At 42.3% G+C, this 24,349-nt stretch overlaps 1 protein-coding gene across 1 annotated transcript in view; it reads left to right on the top strand.

Moving 5' to 3' along the window:
• The window catches only part of LOC308586369 ((E2-independent) E3 ubiquitin-conjugating enzyme FATS), a 150,160-nt gene that overhangs the window by 5,763 nt on the left and 120,048 nt on the right, over nucleotides 1–24,349 (top strand). The window contains exon 2 of the mRNA XM_081192881.1: nucleotides 3,658–3,730. Within this exon, the coding sequence (XP_081049007.1) occupies nucleotides 3,658–3,730 (73 nt within the window). The remainder of the gene's footprint in view (nucleotides 1–3,657; nucleotides 3,731–24,349) is intronic.

Genomic DNA, 24,349 nt, shown 5'->3' with positions numbered 1-24,349 from the left:
TCACTATTTATGCTGTGCTACTTAATTGTGAACTTTATCCTGTGTTAAACCTTCTTAAAGGCATTTCAAGGGTCATCAATAGTTTCCTTTGATAAGCACAAGCAACTCTTGAGATAAGATGAAGGAAGGAATTGTCATTTTCACAATAACTGTGTTTTATTTGGAATATATATACTGTATTCCTGTTCCAGAAAAATAAATATGGCTTAGGTCCCCACAGAGGAAACTTAGCAGGTACAAGTTCCACAAAATTCTTCTGGGTTATGAGCCCAATCTGAATCTCCAAGAGCCCATTATTTCCTCCACTGCAGCTGTCAGGTAAATGCCTATCAAAAATGCATAGAAGAGACTGTGAAGGCAACTGTTGCCTTGCAAAGGAAGAGACTCACTATTTATACAGCCAGAGAAGACTTGTTCAGCTGCCTTCAGCCACAAACTTCAATCACTTCAAACATATGTTTGTGTAGAAAAAGTGGTCCTTTAACTCTTTATAATAGTTTAAAAAAATACAATTAGAGGATCATCATATCCTCTCTTTTTTCTACCAGTAGGGTGCCCAAACTGTGGTTTACAGAGCACTGGTGGCCGGTGAACTTCATTCAGGAGGTCCATAGTGTGTCTGGCAAAAGATGTCTTAAAAGCATTCAGCATCTAGCACAGTGCATTACAATTGCTACAATAGGCAGGAAAAAAATCATTAAGTGGCCTCAGCAATTTTCAAGCAGGGAGCAAAGTTTGGGAACCACTGATCTAGCAGTTTCTTAATGTTGCATGAACATACAGAAGCTCTGCTTGTCTTCACAAGCTGCCCATGTTAATTTCAAAAGAGGTTTCACAGGCAGTTCTTTGCACAAGCTGGCCTGCTGCCTTCATTGACGTTAATGGGGAGGGGAGCTGCATGGGCCAGTATTCCAGCTGTTACATGAGCAAAGTGAGCTCCAGATTGAAGCATGTATGTTTTGCTCCATTTGCATGCCTGGGATCATTTTTAATGCTTTTTAATTATTGCTACTGAATAGGGGGCGCCATCGCTAAATCCCAATTTATGCAAATTAAAATGAAGTGGTCTGACAGAGAGAGAGGCAGTTAATGACACCTTGCTTGCAGAGATCATGCTGATGTGGAATTAATGTGAAAGAATTCCATTTTATCTCAGTTTGTATCCATTGGTGTTTGGCCTGCCCATTACTGTATTTAACATAAAACTATATTGGTTCATATAAATAAGCACCTCTCTCTCCTATACAGTATCTATGTATGTGTTTCTCTCTCTGGACAAAACTGCTTTTAAGAATGGAAGTGCTCTCCTTATTTCTGAATTGACATGTACACAATTGCACTGTATTTAGTGAATTATGCATAATATTTAAGTACTAATTTACATTTTGGCATATTGCCAAACCAAGAGAGCACCCAGCAAAGAACTGTCCTTAGTCTGCTATATGCATACTAGGTGAATGTCTAAGGAAAAATTCTTTGCATGAAGGAAACACCATTTGAATAACTTAGAATGGTGTAATACATCTCAACAGCTTCAGGAAAGTAAATAAAGGCTGCAAAGCCTTCATTTCACCTCTACGAAAAGCATATTTTGTGTCAAATTGAGGTGAACAGCTATTGAGGTCTCTGTAAAACTCCTGGAAAATACAGATTATGTAACACAATTCATCACAGTCTAGCAGCAGTATTTTAAAAAGTGCCCACTTCCAGCACATCAAAACAGGTGGAAATGTCTCCTTACATGTGAAAGGGTTGCTTGAACATTATGCTTTGCTGATTTGGGGGGTGGGTGGGGTAGAAACAGAGCTACAAGCTTCCTATAAAGAACTATAAACCAAAAATGAGACTGGCCACAAGGATGAAAGAACCACAGCTCCTTTATTCATAGCATACATGGGGAAGAATCTGCCATTTAATTCCAGACAAGGGATATTATCTCTGAGAGAAAAAGCATTCAAAAATCTAAATGAAAAATCTAATGCTTTTTTCATGCTGATTTATTTTTAGATTGGCAAAGTTAAACAAGATGTAAGCATGACTAGATGGAGCTCAGAAAGGGAATTGCTGTGAAGTGGGAGAGTTCTGTTTCCATGGGAGTTTGAATACAGCAGATTCCCTTGCAGTTTTGCTGCCATGCTGCTGATTCTGCAAGGCGTACTTCATAGCCAATCCGATGTCAGGGACTGGCTGGATTTAGAGGAGTGGTGGGAGGCACCAGCTGGGGAACCCCCAAGGGATGAAGGCTCAGAGCCAGGAGATTGGTAGTGAGATGATGCTGAGTGCTCAGAGGGAAAAGAGGGGGCAGACTGAGCAGAGGAGATGTTGGAAGCTGAAGAGGTGACAGGGTTTAGTGAGCAGGAAAAGGCTGGGACCAAGAGCAGTCCAGAATCAGAGGCAGGAGAGGAGGGGGACCAGAGGACAGAGATGGGGAAGGCTGATGAAGAAGCTCCTGTTGTGACTAGCTCCTCTCCCCCCTGATCTCCCATGCACATACAAAGGTATGAAGAGGGTGGAGCAGAGACAGACAAAACATTGGGGTCTCCTATTGCTTTGGGAGGACCTAGGGGAGGAGGAGACTTAGAGAGCTGTGGGAAGGTGGGGACCTTAAATCCTTGCAACATCCGTCATTGGGACAAGATCTACTGGGAAGAGTTGCTGTGATCCCAGGGCCTGATCTGTTTAGTTTCTTTGAATAAAGAGTTAACTTCACCGACACCTTGTGAGTTATTGCTGACCTGCTCCAAACACCCACCCTGACATTCACCCAATGTCCAGTCATGTATTATTTTACTCTCACCAAACAACAGACTTGAGAACAACTTCTATGTATGTGAATTCACATCTAAGAACATTATGTGCAAGAAAAGATAAAATAGTGTGAGTTAATGTTCCTAATTTAAAATAGTTTTCCTGAGGAGGAAAGTTACTAAAGGTAATGATAACTGGAGAGGAAGACATATTTGAAATGGAACTGGTTGATAATATGATATATAATGCTATAATTAAAAGAGACTGATGAAATGAATCTTAGACGGAGAAATAATGAGTCTGTTAACATTTGATATAGCGAGAGGATCCATTTTTACATGCACTTTGACTTTTGAAAGTTTTGAGAAATTGGATGAAGAGTTGGGCCAGGTCGTACATGTAAACCAGCTTCTTCTGCATCAGGAATAGGGAACCTGTGGTCTTCCAGGTGTTGTTGGATAGGATTGTAAAAGAAACAAATGCCAAACCATCTTCAAGGCAGTTTGCAAGCAATCAATGACTACTGGCCATGCTGGCTGGGGCTGATGAGAGCTGGATTCCAAAGATGGGGTGCTGAAGATGCTCCTCACCTAGGGCACCATTTGGTGTAGGACCTGTTCTGCGTTGAGTAAGTGGGTTTGCTGCCAGGCGAGTGCATCATGATTGTATCTACTTATTGTTATGATTTAGGGGTGTTAAACTGTGTGCCAGAATCCTCTAAACCCTGGTGTCTTTATGATATATAGTTTATTTACACATATTCAACCTGAGATTATTATTTAATACATGAAAGCTTCCAAATGGTAAAATGATGTAAGGTGGTATTATTCATTTTTTAAAAAAACAAATGAGCATCATATCTCAAATGGTATCAAGCCAGCAAGTAAACAATATTTTTTGCTCCCACAGATTTGCAAGAGATTTTTGTTGTCCTCAAAAGATCACCCTCCGCAGAGAAGAAAAGAAATCATTTCTTATTCAGGTAAAGACAATCGTTTTCTGTCTGTGGGGATTTTGTTTTTGCTGGAACATTTATTTACTTCTCCTCTTATTAAGTAGTAATAATGAGACAAGCTTTTTGAAGTACAGTCTACCCCCTAATGCTGTGCCTATTGTAATGGCAAGGTGTGAAGCAGATGAGAATTTTGCAGGCAAGACAAAAGCTCTCCAGAGGAAAGGAAATGAAAAAATGGGGGTGGTGTTGTAATATCAAAAGAAATCTTGGTCATTTCATACTTCTTTGAACATATGTCCAAACAGACGCAGAGATATCATCATGATCATAATTTATTATTATATTCAAGTCACTCAAACATTGTACTGACCACACACAGCATGAACAAATAGTAGAAGGAATATACATATGTATATGTGTATATATATATATATATATATATAGAGAGAGAGAGAGAGAGAGAGAGAGAGAGAGAGAACAAACACTAACAGCTGCTAAGGACAGAGTATATGTAATACTACAGCAGAAATGTTTAAACCTGAGGATTATTTCCTGCTTTTAAAAATTACAGTAGAAATAATTCAGCAATGACCAATGTCATAAAACTTTTGACTGCCTAAAAATAATCTCCCATTAAAATTACAGGGTTTATTTATCTAAAAAACCAAGCTTTTGTTCTAATTCAGGGTACAATCCTGTGGTCCATGCTGATCTCCTTCATCCAAGTCTCCATCTATGGATGGAGAAGGAGGTCTACCCTCAGAGAGGGAGTTCCACTCTTGAACGTTGTCCCATTCCCCCAGCCAGCCTGCGTGGAAAGACTGGGAGGACTTGTCCGAGATAACTGGCTGCATGTGGCAGGGTAGTGAATAGCACTCACCGCCGCCACCGCCACCACCACCACCCTCAAGTCAAGGAGCATAAAACCCTGAGCCAGCCAAGTTGAGGCAGAAAATCTCACAAGTGGCTTTCTACATCTTTGGTACATCTTTATGGCACAAAAAAACCCTAGCTGCCTGAGTCAGCCATCTCACACCGCCTAATGGTAAGGTTGGCCCTGATTACAGTGGAGACTGAAGGAAGCTCTCCCATTTTCCTTACAAACTCCCAGAATGGCAAGACTAGAACACTTGCCTGGAGGCTGACATATTGATTTTCCTTCTCAATGGAACTACAGTGGTGCCTCGCAAGACGAAATTAATCCGTTCTGCGAGTCTCTTCGTCTTGCGGTTTTTTTGTCTTGCGAAGCACGGCTATTAGCGGCTTTAAGAAAAAGGAAACAAACTCGCAAGAACTCGCAAGACGTTTCGTCTTGCGAAGCAAGCCCATAGGGAAATTCCTCTTGCGGAATGACTCAAAAAATGGAAAACTCTTTCGTCTAGTGAGTTTTTCATCTTGCAGGGCACCACTGTAATGAGAAGGAATATATATATATATATATATATATATATATATATATATATATATATATATATATATATGCTTTCGTAGATTTTCACGGGTACAGGAATGTAGGTTTTGGTGTCTTCGGGTGTCTTCCCGTGTAAGAGTTGGGGTGTCTAGGCGACGTTTCGACGAGGTCTCACTCGTCATCTTCAGGCTGGTGCTTTCGGCTTCTTGTTACTGGAACAGAGCAGGGTCTCAGTGTTTGAGTTCCTATAAATACTGTTGAGGGGGTGTGGTGCAGAGAGGAAGTTCCCAGGTTATTGTGCCTTTTCTTCTTTTGTTCCTTAATTACTTGGGGGATATCTTGAGTGATATCTTGAGTGATATTCTGAGTACCACTTAGGTGGGTCATTAACTCTTTTCCAACACATGAAAGAAACAGGACACGAAATTAATTTTGCAGATTCCAAATTGCTCTTTAACATGGAACATCACCACAAGAGAATAATCATGGAAGCCATCGAGATAGAGAAACACCCTCACAACATGAACAAGCGTGACGACACGTCCCGCCTGCCAGACATCTGGAAATTAGCCCTCCCCACAAAAACCGACACCAGAACCAGAGGCACACAGAACGCCATCACCTATCAACCGCACCAGACCCAAACCCAGACCCTCTCCACAGATAAATTACAGACTCCATCCGGTAGCCAAACCATAGTGGCACCTCCGGATGCTGCACCCCCCTGCAATCCCTACACAGATCTGGCTGGCACAGGGCACAAAACCACAGCTCGCCCCTATACACGAAGCCAAGCCAGAGCACAACTAAGTGCAGTACAGCCATCTTCTCAGAAAAATCTCTTCACAAGCTCAAAAGGTCAAGACACGAAAGCTATAGCAACTAATCCACACTTAATGACCCACCTAAGTGGTACTCAGAATATCACTCAAGATATCACTCAAGATATCCCCCAAGTAATTAAGGAACAAAAGAAGAAAAGGCACAATAACCTGGGAACTTCCTCTCTGCACCACACCCCCTCAACAGTATTTATAGGAACTCAAACACTGAGACCCTGCTCTGTTCCAGTAACAAGAAGCCGAAAGCACCAGCCTGAAGATGACGAGTGAGACCTCGTCGAAACGTCGCCTAGACACCCCAACTCTTACACGGGAAGACACCCGAAGACACCAAAACCTACATATATATATATATATATATATGTAGGTTTTGGTGTCTTCGGGTGTCTTCCCGTGTAAGAGTTGGGGTGTCTAGGCGACGTTTCGACGAGGTCTCACTCGTCATCTTCAGGCTGGTGCTTTCGGCTTCTTGTTACTGGAACAGAGCAGGATCTCAGTGTTTGAGTTCCTATAAATACTGTTGAGGGGGTGTGGTGTATAGCCTCCAACGTTCTGGGCAGAGAGGAAGTTCCCAGGTTCCTCTCTGCCCAGAACGTTGGAGGCTATACACCACACCCCCTCAACAGTATTTATAGGAACTCAAACACTGAGATCCTGCTCTGTTCCAGTAACAAGAAGCCGAAAGCACCAGCCTGAAGATGACGAGTGAGACCTCGTCGAAACGTCGCCTAGACACCCCAACTCTTACACGGGAAGACACCCGAAGACACCAAAACCTACATTCCTGTACCCGTGAAAATCTACGAAAGCAAATATATATATATATATATATATATGCAGGTTTTGGTGTCTTCGGGTGTCTTCCCGTGTAAGAGTTGGGGTGTCTAGGCGACGTTTCGACGAGGTCTCACTCGTCATCTTCAGGCTGGTGCTTTCGGCTTCTTGTTACTGGAACAGAGCAGGATCTCAGTGTTTGAGTTCCTATAAATACTGTTGAGGGGGTGTGGTGTATAGCCTCCAACGTTCTGGGCAGAGAGGAAGTTCCCAGGATAGTGTGCCTTTTCTTCTTTTGTTCATTAATTACTTGAGGGATATCTTGAGTGATTTCTTGAGTGATATTCTGAGTACCACTTAGGAGGGTCATTAGGTGTGGATTAGTTGCTAAAGCTTTCGTGTCTTGACCTCTTGAGCTTGTGAAGAGTTTTTTTTCTGAGAAGATGGTTGTACTGCAAATAGTTGTGCTCTGGCTTGGCTTCGTGTATAGGGGCGAGCTGTGGTTTTGTGCCCTGTGCCAGCCAGATCTGTGTAGGGATTGCAGGGGGGTGCAGCATCCGGAGGTGCCACTATGGTTTGGCTACTGGATGGTGTCTGTAATTTATCTGTGGAGAGGGTCTGGGTTTGGGTCTGGTGTGGTTGATTGGAGATGGCGTTCTGTGTGCCTCTGGTTCTGGTGTCGGTTTTTGTGGGGAGGGCTAATTTCCAGATGTCTGGCAGGCGGGACGTGTCGTCACGCTTGTTCATGTTGTGAGGGTGTTTCTCTATCTCGATGGCTTCCATGATTATTCTCTTGTGGTGATGTTCCATGTTAAAGAGCAATTTGGAATCTGCAAAATTAATTTCGTGTCCTGTTTCTTTCATGTGTTGGTAAAGAGAGGAAGTTTTTTCTTCTTTTTTGACGGCATTCTTGTGTTCTGCGATACGTGCATTTATTCGTCTGTTTGTTTGTCCAATGTACGTGGCTGGGCAGACTTTGCAGGGTATTTCATAGACCCCTTGGTTTTCTAACTGGATTTTATCTTTGGGGTTTCTGAGGATATTGGCTATTTTTTGGTTGGTGCAAAAGGCTGTTTTGATATTGTGTTTATGGAGGATTTTGCTAATTTTATCTGTAGTGCCCTTGATATAAGGAAGGAGGGCCATGCCATTGTTTTCTTCTGTGTCTTGGTTTTTGGGGGGTGTTTCTTTTTGGATTAGCTTCGTAACCCTGTTTTGCTGGTATCCGTTGGCGATTAACACATTTGAGAGATTCTGTAACTCAGTTGTCAAGTGGTCTTTGTCAGCCAGGCGTTTGGTTCTGGAGATGAGAGTCTTGGCTACGGAGTTTATTTGTGCAGGGTGGTGGTGTGATTGTGCATGTAAGTAGCGGTTGGTGTGTGTTTTTTTCCGGTAGATAGTGTGTCCTAGGGAGCCATCAGGTTTTTTGTAGATTAGGACGTCAAGGAAGGGAAGTTGGTTGTTGGCTTCTATTTCCATAGTGAATTGTATTTTGGGGTGTAGGCTGTTGAGATGTGTGAGGAAGCTATCTAGTTTTTCCTTCCCGTGTGGCCAAATTACAAAGGTGTCGTCAACATATCTGAGCCAAAGTTTGGGTTTGTGTTCTGACTTGTCTAAAGCATTGGTTTCAAAGTGTTCCATGTACAGATTTGCGATGACCGGAGAGAGGGGTGATCCCATAGGTGCTCCTTCTATCTGTTTGTATCTTTGTCCATTGTGGATGAAGTACGTGTTGGTTAGGCAGTGGTTGGTCAGGTCCAGGATGTATTCGGGGGGATTGTATTTGTTTTGAATGGCTGTCAAGGCTTCATTAATGGGCACTTGTGTGAAGAGAGATACAACATCGAAGCTCACAAGTAGGTCATCGGGATGTAGGTTTTGCTTCTTTATTGTTTCTATGAACTGGAAGGAGTTTGTAACGTGTGAAGCGATAGATTCTGCATAGGGCTGAAGTTGCTTAGCGAGAAATTTAGCGAGATTTTGTAGAGGTGAGCCTATGGAGCTGACTATTGGTCTGAGTGGTGTTCCTTCTTTGTGTATCTTGGGGAGACCGTAGAGTTTGGGGCATCTGGATGATTTTTCTCTGGGGATGATTCTTAGCTGGATTTCTTCACTGATAGGAGAGGCTTTTATTTTGGATTTGGTGGTTTTTTCCAGATAGGTGGTGGGATCTGTTTTTATAGGTTGGTAGGTAGGGTCTTGGAGTAGATTTGATAGTTTTGCTTGGTAGTCCGATGTGTTCATCACAACAGTGGCATTACCTTTGTCTGCTGGGAGAATGATTATGTTGTTGTCTTTCCTCAGGTTTGTGAGTGCTTTCCGTTCTTCTTTGTGTAAATTGCTTCTGGGTGGTTTGCTGGAGCAGAGGATGTTGGTGACTTCAAGTCTGATTTTATTGGCTTCATCTGGGTTGATTTTGGTTAGGCTAGCTTCGACTCCGCATATGATGTTTTCCATGGGGATGCGTCTCGGGGCGACTGCAAAGTTGAAACCTTTGGAGAGTACTTTGGTTTCAGTTGAGGTGAGGATCCTGTCTGATATGTTATGTACTGTTTGTTTCATGGGTTGTTGTGGAGGGTGGCTGGGCTTCTGGCGTTTCTCTAGTTTGTGGAGTTTGTTGGTGTGTGTGTCTGTCTTGTAAGAGGACTCAGTTTCAGCTCTCCAAACGGCTAGTTGTTTGCATTTGTCCCAGAGTGCAGGGTGGATTTTGTTACAGAGTTTGAGGTGAAGAGTGAGCAGATCTTTGTTGGTTTGGTTTAGTAGGTATCTTTTCTTATGTAGTTCGTTTCTGATTAGGGATAGTTCAGTTCGTTTCAGGATCCTTTCGGTAGCTGGGGTTTTAGAGTGGAATTTAAGTTGGAAGCATGTGGGAATTAAGTTGTTGTCTCGGCAGTTGCGTAGGAACAAGAGATCACATAAGATGGTGGCTCTTCGGATTTCTAGTTTCTCGTAGGTTCTTGTCAGCTGGAAGGTTTCCTCCCCGTAGAGGTGAGATATTTGCTTTCGTAGATTTTCACGGGTACAGGAATGCAGGTTTTGGTGTCTTCGGGTGTCTTCCCGTGTAAGAGTTGGGGTGTCTAGGCGACGTTTCGACGAGGTCTCACTCGTCATCTTCAGGCTGGTGCTTTCGGCTTCTTGTTACTGGAACAGAGCAGGATCTCAGTGTTTGAGTTCCTATAAATACTGTTGAGGGGGTGTGGTGTATAGCCTCCAACGTTCTGGGCAGAGAGGAAGTTCCCAGGATAGTGTGCCTTTTCTTCTTTTGTTCATTAATTACTTGAGGGATATCTTGAGTGATTTCTTGAGTGATATTCTGAGTACCACTTAGGAGGGTCATTAGGTGTGGATTAGTTGCTAAAGCTTTCGTGTCTTGACCTCTTGAGCTTGTGAAGAGTTTTTTTTCTGAGAAGATGGTTGTACTGCAAATAGTTGTGCTCTGGCTTGGCTTCGTGTATAGGGGCGAGCTGTGGTTTTGTGCCCTGTGCCAGCCAGATCTGTGTAGGGATTGCAGGGGGGTGCAGCATCCAATCAACCACACCAGACCCAAACCCAGACCCTCTCCACAGATAAATTACAGACACCATCCAGTAACCAAACCATAGTGGCACCTCCGGATGCTGCAACATAGAAGCCAACAACCAACTTCCCTTCCTTGACGTCCTAATCTACAAAAAACCTGATGGCTCCCTAGGACACACTATCTACCGGAAAAAAACACACACCAACCGCTACTTACATGCACAATCACACCACCACCCTGCACAAATAAACTCCGTAGCCAAGACTCTCATCTCCAGAACCAAACGCCTGGCTGACAAAGACCACTTGACAACTGAGTTACAGAATCTCTCAAATGTGTTAATCGCCAACGGATACCAGCAAAACAGGGTTACGAAGCTAATCCAAAAAGAAACACCCCCCAAAAACCAAGACACAGAAGAAACCAAAGAAGCCCAGCCACCCTCCACAACAACCTAGAGAAACGCCAGAAGCCCAGCCACCCTCCACAACAACCCATGAAACAAACAGTACATAACATATCAGACAGGATCCTCACCTCAACTGAAACCAAAGTACTCTCCAAAGGTTTCAACTTTGCAGTCGCCCCGAGACGCATCCCCACGGAAAACATCATATGCGGAGTCGAAGCTAGCCTAACCAAAATCAACCCAGATGAAGCCAATAAAATCAGACTTGAAGTCACCAACATCCTCTGCTCCAGCAAACCACCCAGAAGCAATTTACACAAAGAAGAACGGAAAGCACTCACAAACCTGAGGAAAGACAACAACATAATCATTCTCCCAGCAGACAAAGGTAATGCCACTGTTGTGATGAACACATCGGACTACCAAGCAAAACTATCAAATCTACTCCAAGACCCTACCTACCAACCTATAAAAACAGATCCCACCACCTATCTGGAAAAAACCACCAAATCCAAAATAAAAGCCTCTCCTATCAGTGAAGAAATCCAGCTAAGAATCATCCCCAGAGAAAAATCATCCAGATGCCCCAAACTCTACGGTCTCCCCAAGATACACAAAGAAGGAACACCACTCAGACCAATAGTCAGCTCCATAGGCTCACCTCTACAAAATCTCGCTAAATTTCTCGCTAAGCAACTTCAGCCCTATGCAGAATCTATCGCTTCACACGTTACAAACTCCTTCCAGTTCATAGAAACAATAAAGAAGCAAAACCTACATCCCGATGACCTACTTGTGAGCTTCGATGTTGTATCTCTCTTCACACAAGTGCCCATTAATGAAGCCTTGACAGCCATTCAAAACAAATACAATCCCCCCGAATACATCCTGGACCTGACCAACCACTGCCTAACCAACACGTACTTCATCCACAATGGACAAAGATACAAACAGATAGAAGGAGCACCTATGGGATCACCCCTCTCTCCGGTCATCGCAAATCTGTACATGGAACACTTTGAAACCAATGCTTTAGACAAGTCAGAACACAAACCCAAACTTTGGCTCAGATATGTTGACGACACCTTTGTAATTTGGCCACACGGGAAGGAAAAACTAGATAGCTTCCTCACACATCTCAACAGCCTACACCCCAAAATACAATTCACTATGGAAATAGAAGCCAACAACCAACTTCCCTTCCTTGACGTCCTAATCTACAAAAAACCTGATGGCTCCCTAGGACACACTATCTACCGGAAAAAAACACACACCAACCGCTACTTACATGCACAATCACACCACCACCCTGCACAAATAAACTCCGTAGCCAAGACTCTCATCTCCAGAACCAAACGCCTGGCTGACAAAGACCACTTGACAACTGAGTTACAGAATCTCTCAAATGTGTTAATCGCCAACGGATACCAGCAAAACAGGGTTACGAAGCTAATCCAAAAAGAAACACCCCCCAAAAACCAAGACACAGAAGAAAACAATGGCATGGCCCTCCTTCCTTATATCAAGGGCACTACAGATAAAATTAGCAAAATCCTCCATAAACACAATATCAAAACAGCCTTTTGCACCAACCAAAAAATAGCCAATATCCTCAGAAACCCCAAAGATAAAATCCAGTTAGAAAACCAAGGGGTCTATGAAATACCCTGCAAAGTCTGCCCAGCCACGTACATTGGACAAACAAACAGACGAATAAATGCACGTATCGCAGAACACAAGAATGCCGTCAAAAAAGAAGAAAAAACTTCCTCTCTTTACCAACACATGAAAGAAACAGGACACGAAATTAATTTTGCAGATTCCAAATTGCTCTTTAACATGGAACATCACCACAAGAGAATAATCATGGAAGCCATCGAGATAGAGAAACACCCTCACAACATGAACAAGCGTGACGACACGTCCCGCCTGCCAGACATCTGGAAATTAGCCCTCCCCACAAAAACCGACACCAGAACCAGAGGCACACAGAACGCCATCTCCAATCAACCACACCAGACCCAAACCCAGACCCTCTCCACAGATAAATTACAGACACCATCCAGTAGCCAAACCATAGTGGCACCTCCGGATGCTGCACCCCCCTGCAATCCCTACACAGATCTGGCTGGCACAGGGCACAAAACCACAGCTCGCCCCTATACACGAAGCCAAGCCAGAGCACAACTATTTGCAGTACAACCATCTTCTCAGAAAAAAAACTCTTCACAAGCTCAAGAGGTCAAGACACGAAAGCTTTAGCAACTAATCCACACCTAATGACCCTCCTAAGTGGTACTCAGAATATCACTCAAGAAATCACTCAAGATATCCCTCAAGTAATTAATGAACAAAAGAAGAAAAGGCACACTATCCTGGGAACTTCCTCTCTGCCCAGAACGTTGGAGGCTATACACCACACCCCCTCAACAGTATTTATAGGAACTCAAACACTGAGATCCTGCTCTGTTCCAGTAACAAGAAGCCGAAAGCACCAGCCTGAAGATGACGAGTGAGACCTCGTCGAAACGTCGCCTAGACACCCCAACTCTTACACGGGAAGACACCCGAAGACACCAAAACCTGCATATATATATATATATATATATATTTGCTTTCGTAGATTTTCACGGGTACAGGAATGTAGGTTTTGGTGTCTTCGGGTGTCTTCCCGTGTAAGAGTTGGGGTGTCTAGGCGACGTTTCGACGAGGTCTCACTCGTCATCTTCAGGCTGGTGCTTTCGGCTTCTTGTTACTGGAACAGAGCAGGATCTCAGTGTTTGAGTTCCTATAAATACTGTTGAGGGGGTGTGGTGTATAGCCTCCAACGTTCTGGGCAGAGAGGAACCTGGGAACTTCCTCTCTGCCCAGAACGTTGGAGGCTATACACCACACCCCCTCAACAGTATTTATAGGAACTCAAACACTGAGATCCTGCTCTGTTCCAGTAACAAGAAGCCGAAAGCACCAGCCTGAAGATGACGAGTGAGACCTCGTCGAAACGTCGCCTAGACACCCCAACTCTTACACGGGAAGACACCCGAAGACACCAAAACCTACATATATATATATATATATGAGAAAAAGAGCTACCCCCACCTTCTGCACTGCTGGTAAAGTTGGTCTGTTGCTTGTCACTCTTATTCTTCTTTTCTATCCTGATTCACTGTTACAGATTATGAAAAATCTTAATAAATTACTGATAAAGAGATGCTCCTACACCACATAATGCGACATTTTGTTGCAGGTCCTGTACGTCCATTGCCAAATATTAAATAGAGTAACCAAAAACACTTTCTCTAAAATCGGCTGTCATTTGTTTTATAGTAAATCAGTAATCTTGAGCTGGTTCAGAATACTATAAAGTTACGGGAGTTTATGAAAAAGTTTTCCCCCCTATAATTTTGTATACTGTTAATACTTTTATAAACTATTAATAGCAAAAATAATACTGTCTTGTGTTTCAGGTTTGTTGTAGTAAATAAGATAAAGGTAAAACACTTTCAGCAAGGAGCAAGTGATATACAAATGCTTTTATTCTAAATAGGTCTTGGATTAGTATTAGAAGGAAGGCTGTTTCTTTATTCTTTTGCCCTGTATTATATAGAGCTAAAAATGGATATATCCTATTGTAAATAAGAACACTGGGGAGTATTGTTATTAAGTAATGTATTTTTGCGTTTTTCTATTGTAAACCACCCTGTGATCTTCAGCTAAAGAGCAGTAAAGAAATTTAATTATTATATATTTTTTTTAAAAAATCATTTTGAATTTGCACTCAGGCTATTTAAATTCACGTGCTGCCCAGCTATGCACAGCTTGTTCAGATTGGAGCAGAAGTCTTCTGAACTTACATACCCTCTTTAAAAAAGTCCCACCCACCCCCACTGCATTAGGTTAGATCTTGAAATTAGAGCCATACAATTAATAATTTTAGGTGATGATGTCAGTATAAATTATTCACAAATCAAGATTGTGTCTTTAATGAGATTCTGCTGAAGGTCTGTGTGCCAAACTGTCTTATGTGTAGCTATGTGTTGCTTTTAAGTTAATGAAATCTCTCAGTTCAGAGACTCATGTAATAATAAATTTGGAATAAACATAGCAGCAGGAGGACAGGAAGGTGTGCTGGATATACAGAGGCTGCCTCAATTCTGTCCTCTAGCTCTTAAAGTTAACAGAGCGTGGTCTGCTTTGGAGAACTATCTTTCCCCCTTTGTGTGCAAGGCACAGTCGTTTTGAGATGTCTGGTCTTCAGTAAGGGGTCATTTGTCTACCTACAGAAGGAACACGAGCTGAATATCATAGGTAGGAGTAGATGAATCTGTCAATTTCAGTTTCGCTCAGTTTCTTATTTGTCTAGTCTTAAGTTCAATTCTACACATTTCTGCAATGGCCTGGGTTTCTTTTTAAGTCCCCATGAGAATTTGTGGGCATTTTAGTGTGAATTTCTCCTAATATACACATTTGGGTATGCAATTTTCTCTAATGCAATGCTTTTTGTAGGTAATTTTAAATAATATATGCATGTTAAATAAGCATTTTAAGTAACACATGTATTTTTATGCACATTTCCCCCCAGTATATGCATTGTTCTACACATTATTTTGTTGGACAACTGCATCACAAAATTCATGGAACTATGAATTCTGAAGGGCAGCTAGTGCTTCAGCTCATGTTTTGTTCTGGGAAGTATGAATTAGGTAGGGTTGTTTTAAAATTTGAACCAAATTGAATTAATGATGCTATTGCATAACATGTTTGCATAAAGGCTTTATTTTGTGGCTGCTGTATATTGGAATTCACCCATAGTCTTTATTAGCTAGGAGCTGCTATAGGCTAAAAATGATCATTCAAATAAGATAACGACTCATTACCTGTTCTGTGTGGCAAGTCAATGGCACACTGTGTGGACCAGTTGCTGTAAAGCAGAGCATTCCTGTGTGTGGGTGGAAACAGTGGTGGAAACTGCATGGCACCTAATATACATGGCAGGCTACTGTACATGGGTAACTTACTGAACAGAGCAGTTGTGACATGAATGTAGTTTTAAGGAGTCTCCATGTGACAGCATTTTGCATGCAGGAGATCCTATGCTGCTGTTCTACAGAATAATTATTTGGGAGTAAGTCCCATTGGTAGGGTTGCTGTATTCCATACATCAAAAAGTTGTTGAAATTGCAAAAAAAAAAAAAAAAAAAAAACCCACCCAAAAAAACCCTCAACATTTTTGAGTTACCTTTATGGAGAATCGGCAAAACCGACACCGCAGACATTGGCTGCCATACATCCTACCCATTAGAGTCAATGGTGTCATAACCTTCTTTATCTTTTTGCTGATAGGGACAAGGTAAAGATAAAGGGACCCCTGACCATTAGGTCCAGTCGTGGCCAACTCTGGGGTTGCAGCGCTCATCTCGCTTTATTGGCCGTGGGAGCCAGCGTACAGCTTCCAGGTCATGTGGCCAGCAGGACTAAGCCACTTCTGGCGAACCAGAGCAGCGCACAGAAACGCCGTTTACCTTCCTGCCAGAGCAGTATCCATTTATCTCCTTGCACTTTGACGTGCTTTTGAACTGCTAGGTTGGCAGGAGCAGGGACCGAGCAACGGGAGCTCACCCCGTTGCGGGGATTCAAACCGCCGACCTTCTGATCTGCACGTCCTAGGCTCTGTGGTTTAACCCACAGCGCCACCCGCGTCCCAATAGAGACAAACATAGCTACTATTCTAGAATTCGCTCAAAAACAATCCCTGGTCTGGGACTGTAATAAATATTATTATTATTATTATTATTATTATTATTATTATTATTATTATTATTATTATTATTATTAGTTGTTGTTGTTGTTGTTGTTGTTGTTGTTGTTGTTGTTGTTCAAAAAATTAAATCCTAGTTATTCATGTTTCTAATATACCGGTAAATCCTATAAATGTGACAAATGTATAATAAAAATTAATGCTAAGGTAGGAGCTAGCAATGGTTTGTGTAAATGCATGTATGTTGAAAGATATGCAGCAGGTTGTGTTGTATCTGAATACCTGCTGTAGCAATTAGGTCTACATACTCAAATATAAAAAAGCAAAACCCCGGTTTTCTTAGGAAGCATTGGTGAGCACATCACTCTATCAGTTATTTTTGTGCAGTCTTTCAGTAAGACTTCTGTTACTCTGCTGCCAGGCAAGCCTGACATTAATTCCAAACATGGCTTTGACATTGCTGAACTCCTGAAATATTCCAGTACCAGAAAAACCCAGAGTCTGCAATAGTCCAACTTTTGAAAAAACTGCATGTTTTTGTGCTGCTTTCCATTTGCTAAATCCCCAAAGACAAAGGCCTGCGCAGTGCTCAGAATAGTGGATATAATTTCTGGCCTACTTTTCGTAATTATATAATGTATTGCACAGATTGAGTTAACATCTTGAGGAATGCAGCTTCCCATGAACAGGCACAGAGAGTTCAGCTTCCTTTAGGAAGCTTCACTTATACATACGTTACATGTGCAGAATGAAAGGCAAGGCATTATACAGCTGATTGGTCCAAGAATCCTTATGCTGAAGTAATGACTCATTTTATAATCCACATCATTTTGTTCCCCAGATCAGAGTGAGGTATAGCTGCATTTAGATCTGGCAATCTACCAGGTAAAAGAGCTTTATGCCATTCATTTCTGAAAGCAGTAATGGGAATTACTTCTATTACAATTCCCTTTATGTCAATGAATAATAATAACTTGCTCTATTAGGCACTGGGAGTAAATTTTGACTCAAGTTAGAATGGGTGGTCAGCCCCCTCCTGTAGTAAAGGCAGAACTAGGGGAGTACAACTCGTTCAGTCACACTGGGTGCAGAGCTTCTGGGGCACTGCAGCAGGCACCACAAAAGACCAATAGAAGGTGAGGGACGTGGGGGGGGGGATGCCAGAATTTAGCATCACACAGGGTGCCACTGAAATTTGAGGTGCCATGTCTACCACTGCTTGTAGGGCTGGTATGGGCACTCTTTCACCCTCCAGATGTAGCTGAAGTATAACTCCCACCACCCTTGGCCATTGGCCATGTTTGCTAGGGCTGATGGGATTGTGAGTATGCTTTGAATATAAGATCCACATACCTATACAGTGGTACCTCGGGTTAAGTACTTAATTCGTTCTGGAGGTCTGTTCTTAACCTGAAACTGTTCTTAGCCTGAAGCACCACTTTAGCTAATGGGGCCTCCTGCTGCCGCTGCGCCGCTGGAGCCCGATTTCTGTTCTCATCCTGAAGCAAAGAGCTTAACCCGAAGTACTATTTCTGGGTTAGCGGAGTCTGTAACCTGAAGCGTATGTAACCTGAAACGTATGTAACCCTAGGTACCACTGTACCATTTTTAATATGGTTACATGACTTGGGATGAGCAGGAAGGAATGGGAGCAAGTCTGCCGTATGTTATCAATCTCCTTTTAAAAACATATTCATTGTGAGCTGAGCAATGGATAAGGTTGTTCTCTCTATATGCAGGCACAGAATTGTTGTTTTAAAAGTACGTTTGACATTTTGTTCACCAATGTGCTCTTCCTGCATGAAAAACCAGAGCCCTCTTTGCAACAGACAGAAGCCAAAGTGGCAGGAAACAACATTCTTGAATGCTGCTCCTTGAAGCAGAAAACAGTTAAGCAGCAACCATTATAACTGAATCAAGAAGTGGCACCCCTCACCTGGAGTATCAGGTGTGGTATCAGAATCTTCCCATCTTCTCATCTTCAGGGCATTCACATGGCTATAGTCACCATTTTGACAAAAGTAATCTCACAGCGGCTTCACTGTACAAACATCACCTAAAAGATGGTCATGTGAATTTGTAAGTGCCAATCAAGTGGTATGTTTAGGATTAGGGTCTTAATCTCTCCAAGTCTCAATTTACCCTTTTGTAAATTTCGAGGAGATCCTTGTCTTAGTTCCTCCAGAGTATTGTAAGGTTTAATTAAAGGGTGTAGGTGACTGAGCATATTGGAAGACAATTATTACAGAGCTGTACAGAACTGATCTTTTTACCTTTATAAAAAAAGGAAATTCTCTGACTCATTTCCCCATAGGCTGAACAAGTGCGTTTAAAATGTGTGTGTGTGTGTGTGTGTGAGAGAGAGAGTGAATTCTTAGAACAGCCCCCACCCCTCCAACTTTCAAAGATTAAGCTTCAGAAGTGGCTGCTTCATTTTTTACAAACAGTTTGGAGAGACTAAGAGAATGAATTATTGTACACAAGTCATTAAAAAGTCTCCTGTTATTTACAGCTTGATTGCTTGTTTTAATGAAATGTTAATAATAGTGCGCTGCTTGGAAAGAGTTTCTGATGAGCTAATGGTGTGCATTTCTGGGACTCGTAAGCCAAAATGATCATTTTGTGAGTGATTATTCCAAAACAAGCATCACCCCAGAAGAGGTTCATGTGATACAAACCAACGACGTCAAAATACTGCTTTGTTGCTTCTGCTGAAAATACAACCCTAACCCCCTCCTCTTCTTTCAAATGAACATTGTGGTGGCTACTGCACAAAACTGTATGTGTGTATAACATGGTGTAAAAAATAATACTACAGAATAACTTAAGTATCCAAAGTTAGCAAGATATTCTAGATTGCTGGTAGGATGGAGAGCAAATTGATTCATTGAGGGATGCTAATAAATAGTAATAGAATGGCTTTTGGAATGCAGTTGTGTAAATATCCCCAGCTAAAAGAAATGTGGGAATTCGGTAGCTGCACCTGATCTTGAGAGGTTTGCTTGTCATGTTACATACGTTAGATCCTACTCATAGAAACTGCAAATGCAATGTTGCAGTAGCTGTGTATGTACCATTTTTCAGTGTAATGTACATGTGTGCAGGTCCATTAGGTTCAGTGAGGCCTTTTGCTGCTACCTCCTCTTCCACAACCATTCATATTGAACCCTGGCCATTCCCCTATGTGCCACAGGCCTGTCATGCATCCTGCTTCCCTCGAGTGCACTGGAGGATGCCTTTCCATCACCAACACTGATTCAGCTACCAGTGCAACCAGCTTATATACATGAAGGGGAAGCATCATCACATCCTTTGCAAAATGTCTTGGGCCAGCTCTGCATGCATTGGAAATGATTGCAGATGCAGTGAAGCACAACATGTACATAGCCATTTTCATTTTGCAAAATATATTTGCCTTCATGCAGGGCTGATGTCTAAAGAAGCATGGTTGGCAAGGAGTTGGGAGATGGTGTTTTTGGGTAGCCGCACCCAGGCTCTGGAATGCCTTCACAGGGAACCTCATGTAGCCTTCCCTTTCTAGCGGTCTTCCTCTGACATCCAGCAAAGACCTTTTTATTTCTACACACTTTTCACCTCTTGCTTTATCTTGTATTTTATCTTTATTGTTGCTTTCTATCTTGGAAAAGTAGAATGGTATGGAACAGCAGGATAGATATGTAATAAAATAAAATATGTGAAGCATCCCTGGAAATGCAATCCAGTGGTTCATGGGATGGCATCCCAAGGGCCATAATAAGTGTTTGATCTCCTTCTGTAAGGATGGAAAGAGAGAGAGAGAGATCCAACAATGGATGCCTCCCTGCTGCTGCAGAGACCTCCGTAGTGCTTGTCCTACCATTGATGGAGATCTGATACTGGTAAGGGCCAAAAAGGGATGTGTTGGGGGCAGATTGGGGGAAGGCTTCCCAGTCCCCCCTAAACAAAATTTGAAAAGGACAGAGGAGTCCATGAGCACTGCTCTGCCCTTACTGTTGTGCCCTGCTAAAGTTAGTGGGAGAAATCCCAAATGGAGAGTGGGACAGTGTCTCCATGGAATTTGCTTTCCTCTGCATACAGTCTAGAAAATGTTGCCTGCAGAAGCTTAAGAAACATGTAGAAACTGCATAATGAGTGTTAAATCTGATATTAGGAATTTCAAAGAATTCAGAATATGTTAACAATATTCATTTATTTATCATATTTTTTAAAATGAATTTTTGAGGTAATTATTTTCTCCCAAAGCTTGAGATTGGTGACAATGTAGGAGAGAAGGATGCCACACGGAGACACAGTAAGATAAAATAATTGGAGATTAGGAGCTTTGAAAACCTTAATGTGAGCCAGGTTTTACACTCTGCTCCAAACCATGTGCAGTAAGGAGGAGGGGGTTTCTTTCTTTTTCTATATGACATATTTTTAAAAAAACAGTTCTGCAGTTCAGGATGGATGAATTTGTCAATTTCAGTTTCACCAAGTTTTGTCAACACTTTGCAAACATTCATTTTTTAAAAAAGTTTGCATGAAAATTCATATAATTTTTTCTGTGCAGTTTTCTTCCTGCATACATTTTTGCAAGCAATTTCCTCTAATATAATGCATTTTAATATGTTCTTTTAACTAATATACATGTTTTTGTGCACACTTTCCCCTAGTATATCAGTGTGTGTGAATGCATGTGTGCATGCAGTTTTTGGTTGGAAAATAGCATCAAGTGCAAATTTCATTGGAGCGCTACATTTCTGGTCGTATATTGGTTCAGAAAGCACAAATTAATTAAGTTCACATTTAAACATGAGCAGAACAAATTCATCCGCCATCCCTACCTGCAGCCATAGGTGCTTCTTCAGATAGATGGCTGTAGTCTTGAAAAACATGCATTTGAATTAGCAGATGAATTATAGGCAGTTCCCAGAGGCATTCCAATATTGATGAATTCAATTTACCTCTTAACGCAGCTCTGAAAGCAAGGCAATGTTTATTCCTCTGACCAAATACTAAATGAATCCTAAATTCACATGGGCTAGTGGGATATTCTGAAAGCAGTAAGGCTTCAAGAAACACAAAGATTAAGAGTACAGCAATGTTTATGCCTAGAGGGGTGAGTGTAGAGTCAAAGGGTTTACAGTGCAATCATATGTGTGTAAAGGTAAGGTAAAGGTAAAGGACCCCTGGACGGTTAAGTCCATCGATAGAAAATACTTTTATTTCATAGGGCTTACTCCCAGGTAAGCATGTGTAGGATTGCCACGTTATTTATAGCTACCGGTATTTTGAAAAAAGCAAACTACCATTCCAGTCAACGTGGTGTGCGATAAAACGTTTTCCAAGTCAACACTCCAGCTCCCTTTTTGTTGCACCATATGAGATAAATTTGAAAGGAGCAGCCAGGGCTAGTTCAGCTCAGCTGTATATTGCTACCTTAAAACAACAACAACCACCACCACAACAACAACCTGGCACTTTCTCCTGAACATTTAGCAACAGTGTGGCAGGCAGAAATTCAACAGGTGCCCTGACAGATGCCACAACTGGGCTAGCCTCTCTGATATTAGAGCAGGTTCACAGTGAAATCAACAAAAGTGGAGCAGATAGAGAGTGCAAAAGGCTAAGAGGATATTGTTTGTGAACCCTCAAGGTTCTTCTTCAGTTGGCTTGGCTATTTACTAAGGTTTTCTTTTCCAGGGAAGGGGGATTAGGGAACCTGGAAATTATTTCCTGAGCCAATCCATGGACTTGGGAAATGGTTATCCCACTTCCAGCCCATTTGTTATCCTGCTCTGCTCACCCCTCAAGCACACTCCCCTCTTTCTTACATCTTCCCCTTCTCTCCACTGCTCTTGTCATGCAGGTTCTTCCAGGGGCTTGTGCAATGAAGTGCCCCATTTTACCTAAAAGACCAGCCACCACTGGCAGGAGGAAAATCTCCTCCCTGCACCACCTTCAAGGATGGAAGGAAAGCAGGGAAGTGTGTTTACAAGTTGGTGGTGAGGGGACAGCTTTTTGGTTTGGGGAAAATATAAGCAAGGAAAACAGCTGTAAATTTCTTCTCCTTGAGATTTTCATCTGAGTGGTAGACAAATGTTGGCTTGCAAACTTCTCCTCTTGGTTTTGGGAGGGGCTTTATGAGCTCGGGGCAGTTTCTGAACCAAAGCCTGGCACACTTAGCTGGTATTTCTACCTCCAGGTATTATTATACAATAGCAACAGGCTAGTTTGGCAGCTTCCTGGGACGCTGATATACAGTGAGTCAAGGTTACAACAGGGCTCCTGTTCAGGCTGCTGTTGATTCAACTGGCTTCCTTAATTGCTTCTACGCGGCTATAGCAGCAGCCTGCAGCACTCGCATTGCTCCAGATATGTTTATTGATCCTGGTGATTCAGAGGTTTCACTTCCAGGCACAAGTCAGCACATTTAACAGCTCGGCACAGCAGTTCAAGGATCAATCAGCATTTCTTCCTTCTGATCCATTTTAATTGTGATATCAAAGATGGAGTAATCCTTACTTAAGGTTAAGAAGGAGATTTAAAGCCGAGATAAAGTGATATGATAAAAGAAAGAGGTACTTTGGCATGCAGATCTGAGGGGGGAAATGAAATCTGCTAATCCCATGAATTGACCTGATATTAAGCAGCCAGCATAATGCTGGGATCAGTCTAAGCTCTTATGCCAGCAAGCAATTCAATAAATAAAAGTAACTTGCCCCTCTCACTGCTCTCACCTGGCTGCATTGGAAAACAAGAAGGCAAACTGCCTGTGCAGGACATTGGAACTTAAGGGACGTGATTAGATTCAGCTTCACAGTCTTTGGCACAGTCTTAACCACAGTCTTCTGGCACAAGGTAGTCTGGATATTATCTAAATCTGGGTATGTTTTGATCTGAAATCCTCAGATTGCTCTACTGCTCTAACATTTCAAGGATACAGCCTGAAAGTGTGATTCATGCTAGCAGCATTCCACAATACTTTGTGCTTCCCAAATCCTCTGCTTGTGCCTCTTCTTCTGCAATTATCCCCAGGACATTTGAGCATCAATGCCATGTCCACATGGCTCTGTTGACTTTTGCAGTCAGCATGCTTTGAGTAACTACCTGAACATGAGTACAAAAAAGCATTGCAAGGGATGCGCTTACTGGAATACAACATCCCAGTTCTGCCTAGTTTCAATGAAAGGATGTTGAAATTAGAATATAATAATAATAATAATAATAATAATAATAATAATAATTCATTGTTTATACCCCGCCCCCATCTGGCTGGGCTTCCCCAGCCACTCTGTGTGGCTTCTAACCAAATATTAAAATACAGCAATACATCAAACATTAAAAGCTTCCCTGAACAGGGCTGCCTTCAGATGTCTTCTAAAAGTTTGGTAGTTGTTGTCTGAAAAGCCCAAATGCGCTTCTTAAATACCACTTTATTCTTAGGCTACAAGGGTCCTGGTCACCACTCCTGAAACTGAATGGTACAGTCATATCAAAGACAGAGCTCACTAGGCTTGGCCCTAACATAGGTTTTCAATGCCAGACCTCTTCTCTGCAATATGTGACATCATAACAGAGTAGCTAGCAGAGCAAGTGGAGAATACCCCCTCTCCTTCCAACTTAGTAGCATGCTCCCATACCCAATGAGGGGTCAAGGGTTCCAGGTCAAAAGGAGCTGCTTGCATGCTTATTTGGGAGTGACGTTGTTGGGCTGAGACCGTCAGCCCCCAGTGCTTCTCTTTAACATCCTTTATGCAGATGCTTGAGCCAAGAACCCACTAAGATCCAGCAGCCAAAGGTTTGCTACGGTCCTGTTTTAGGTGGATATTACAGGCTCCAATCTCACATTCTTTAATTAGGGCTCCTTCCCCTTTTTCTTCAGATCCCTTGTGTTTAAACACTTCCCTGTCATCCCCCCCCCTTTGAAGTTCTAATTGCTCAGGGCCATAC

This window comes from Podarcis bocagei (genome assembly GCF_964188305.1).
Source record: "Podarcis bocagei genome assembly, chromosome: 4".
Classification (NCBI taxonomy): Eukaryota; Metazoa; Chordata; class Lepidosauria; order Squamata; family Lacertidae; genus Podarcis; species Podarcis bocagei.
This window is presented reverse-complemented; position numbering and strand designations above follow the sequence as displayed.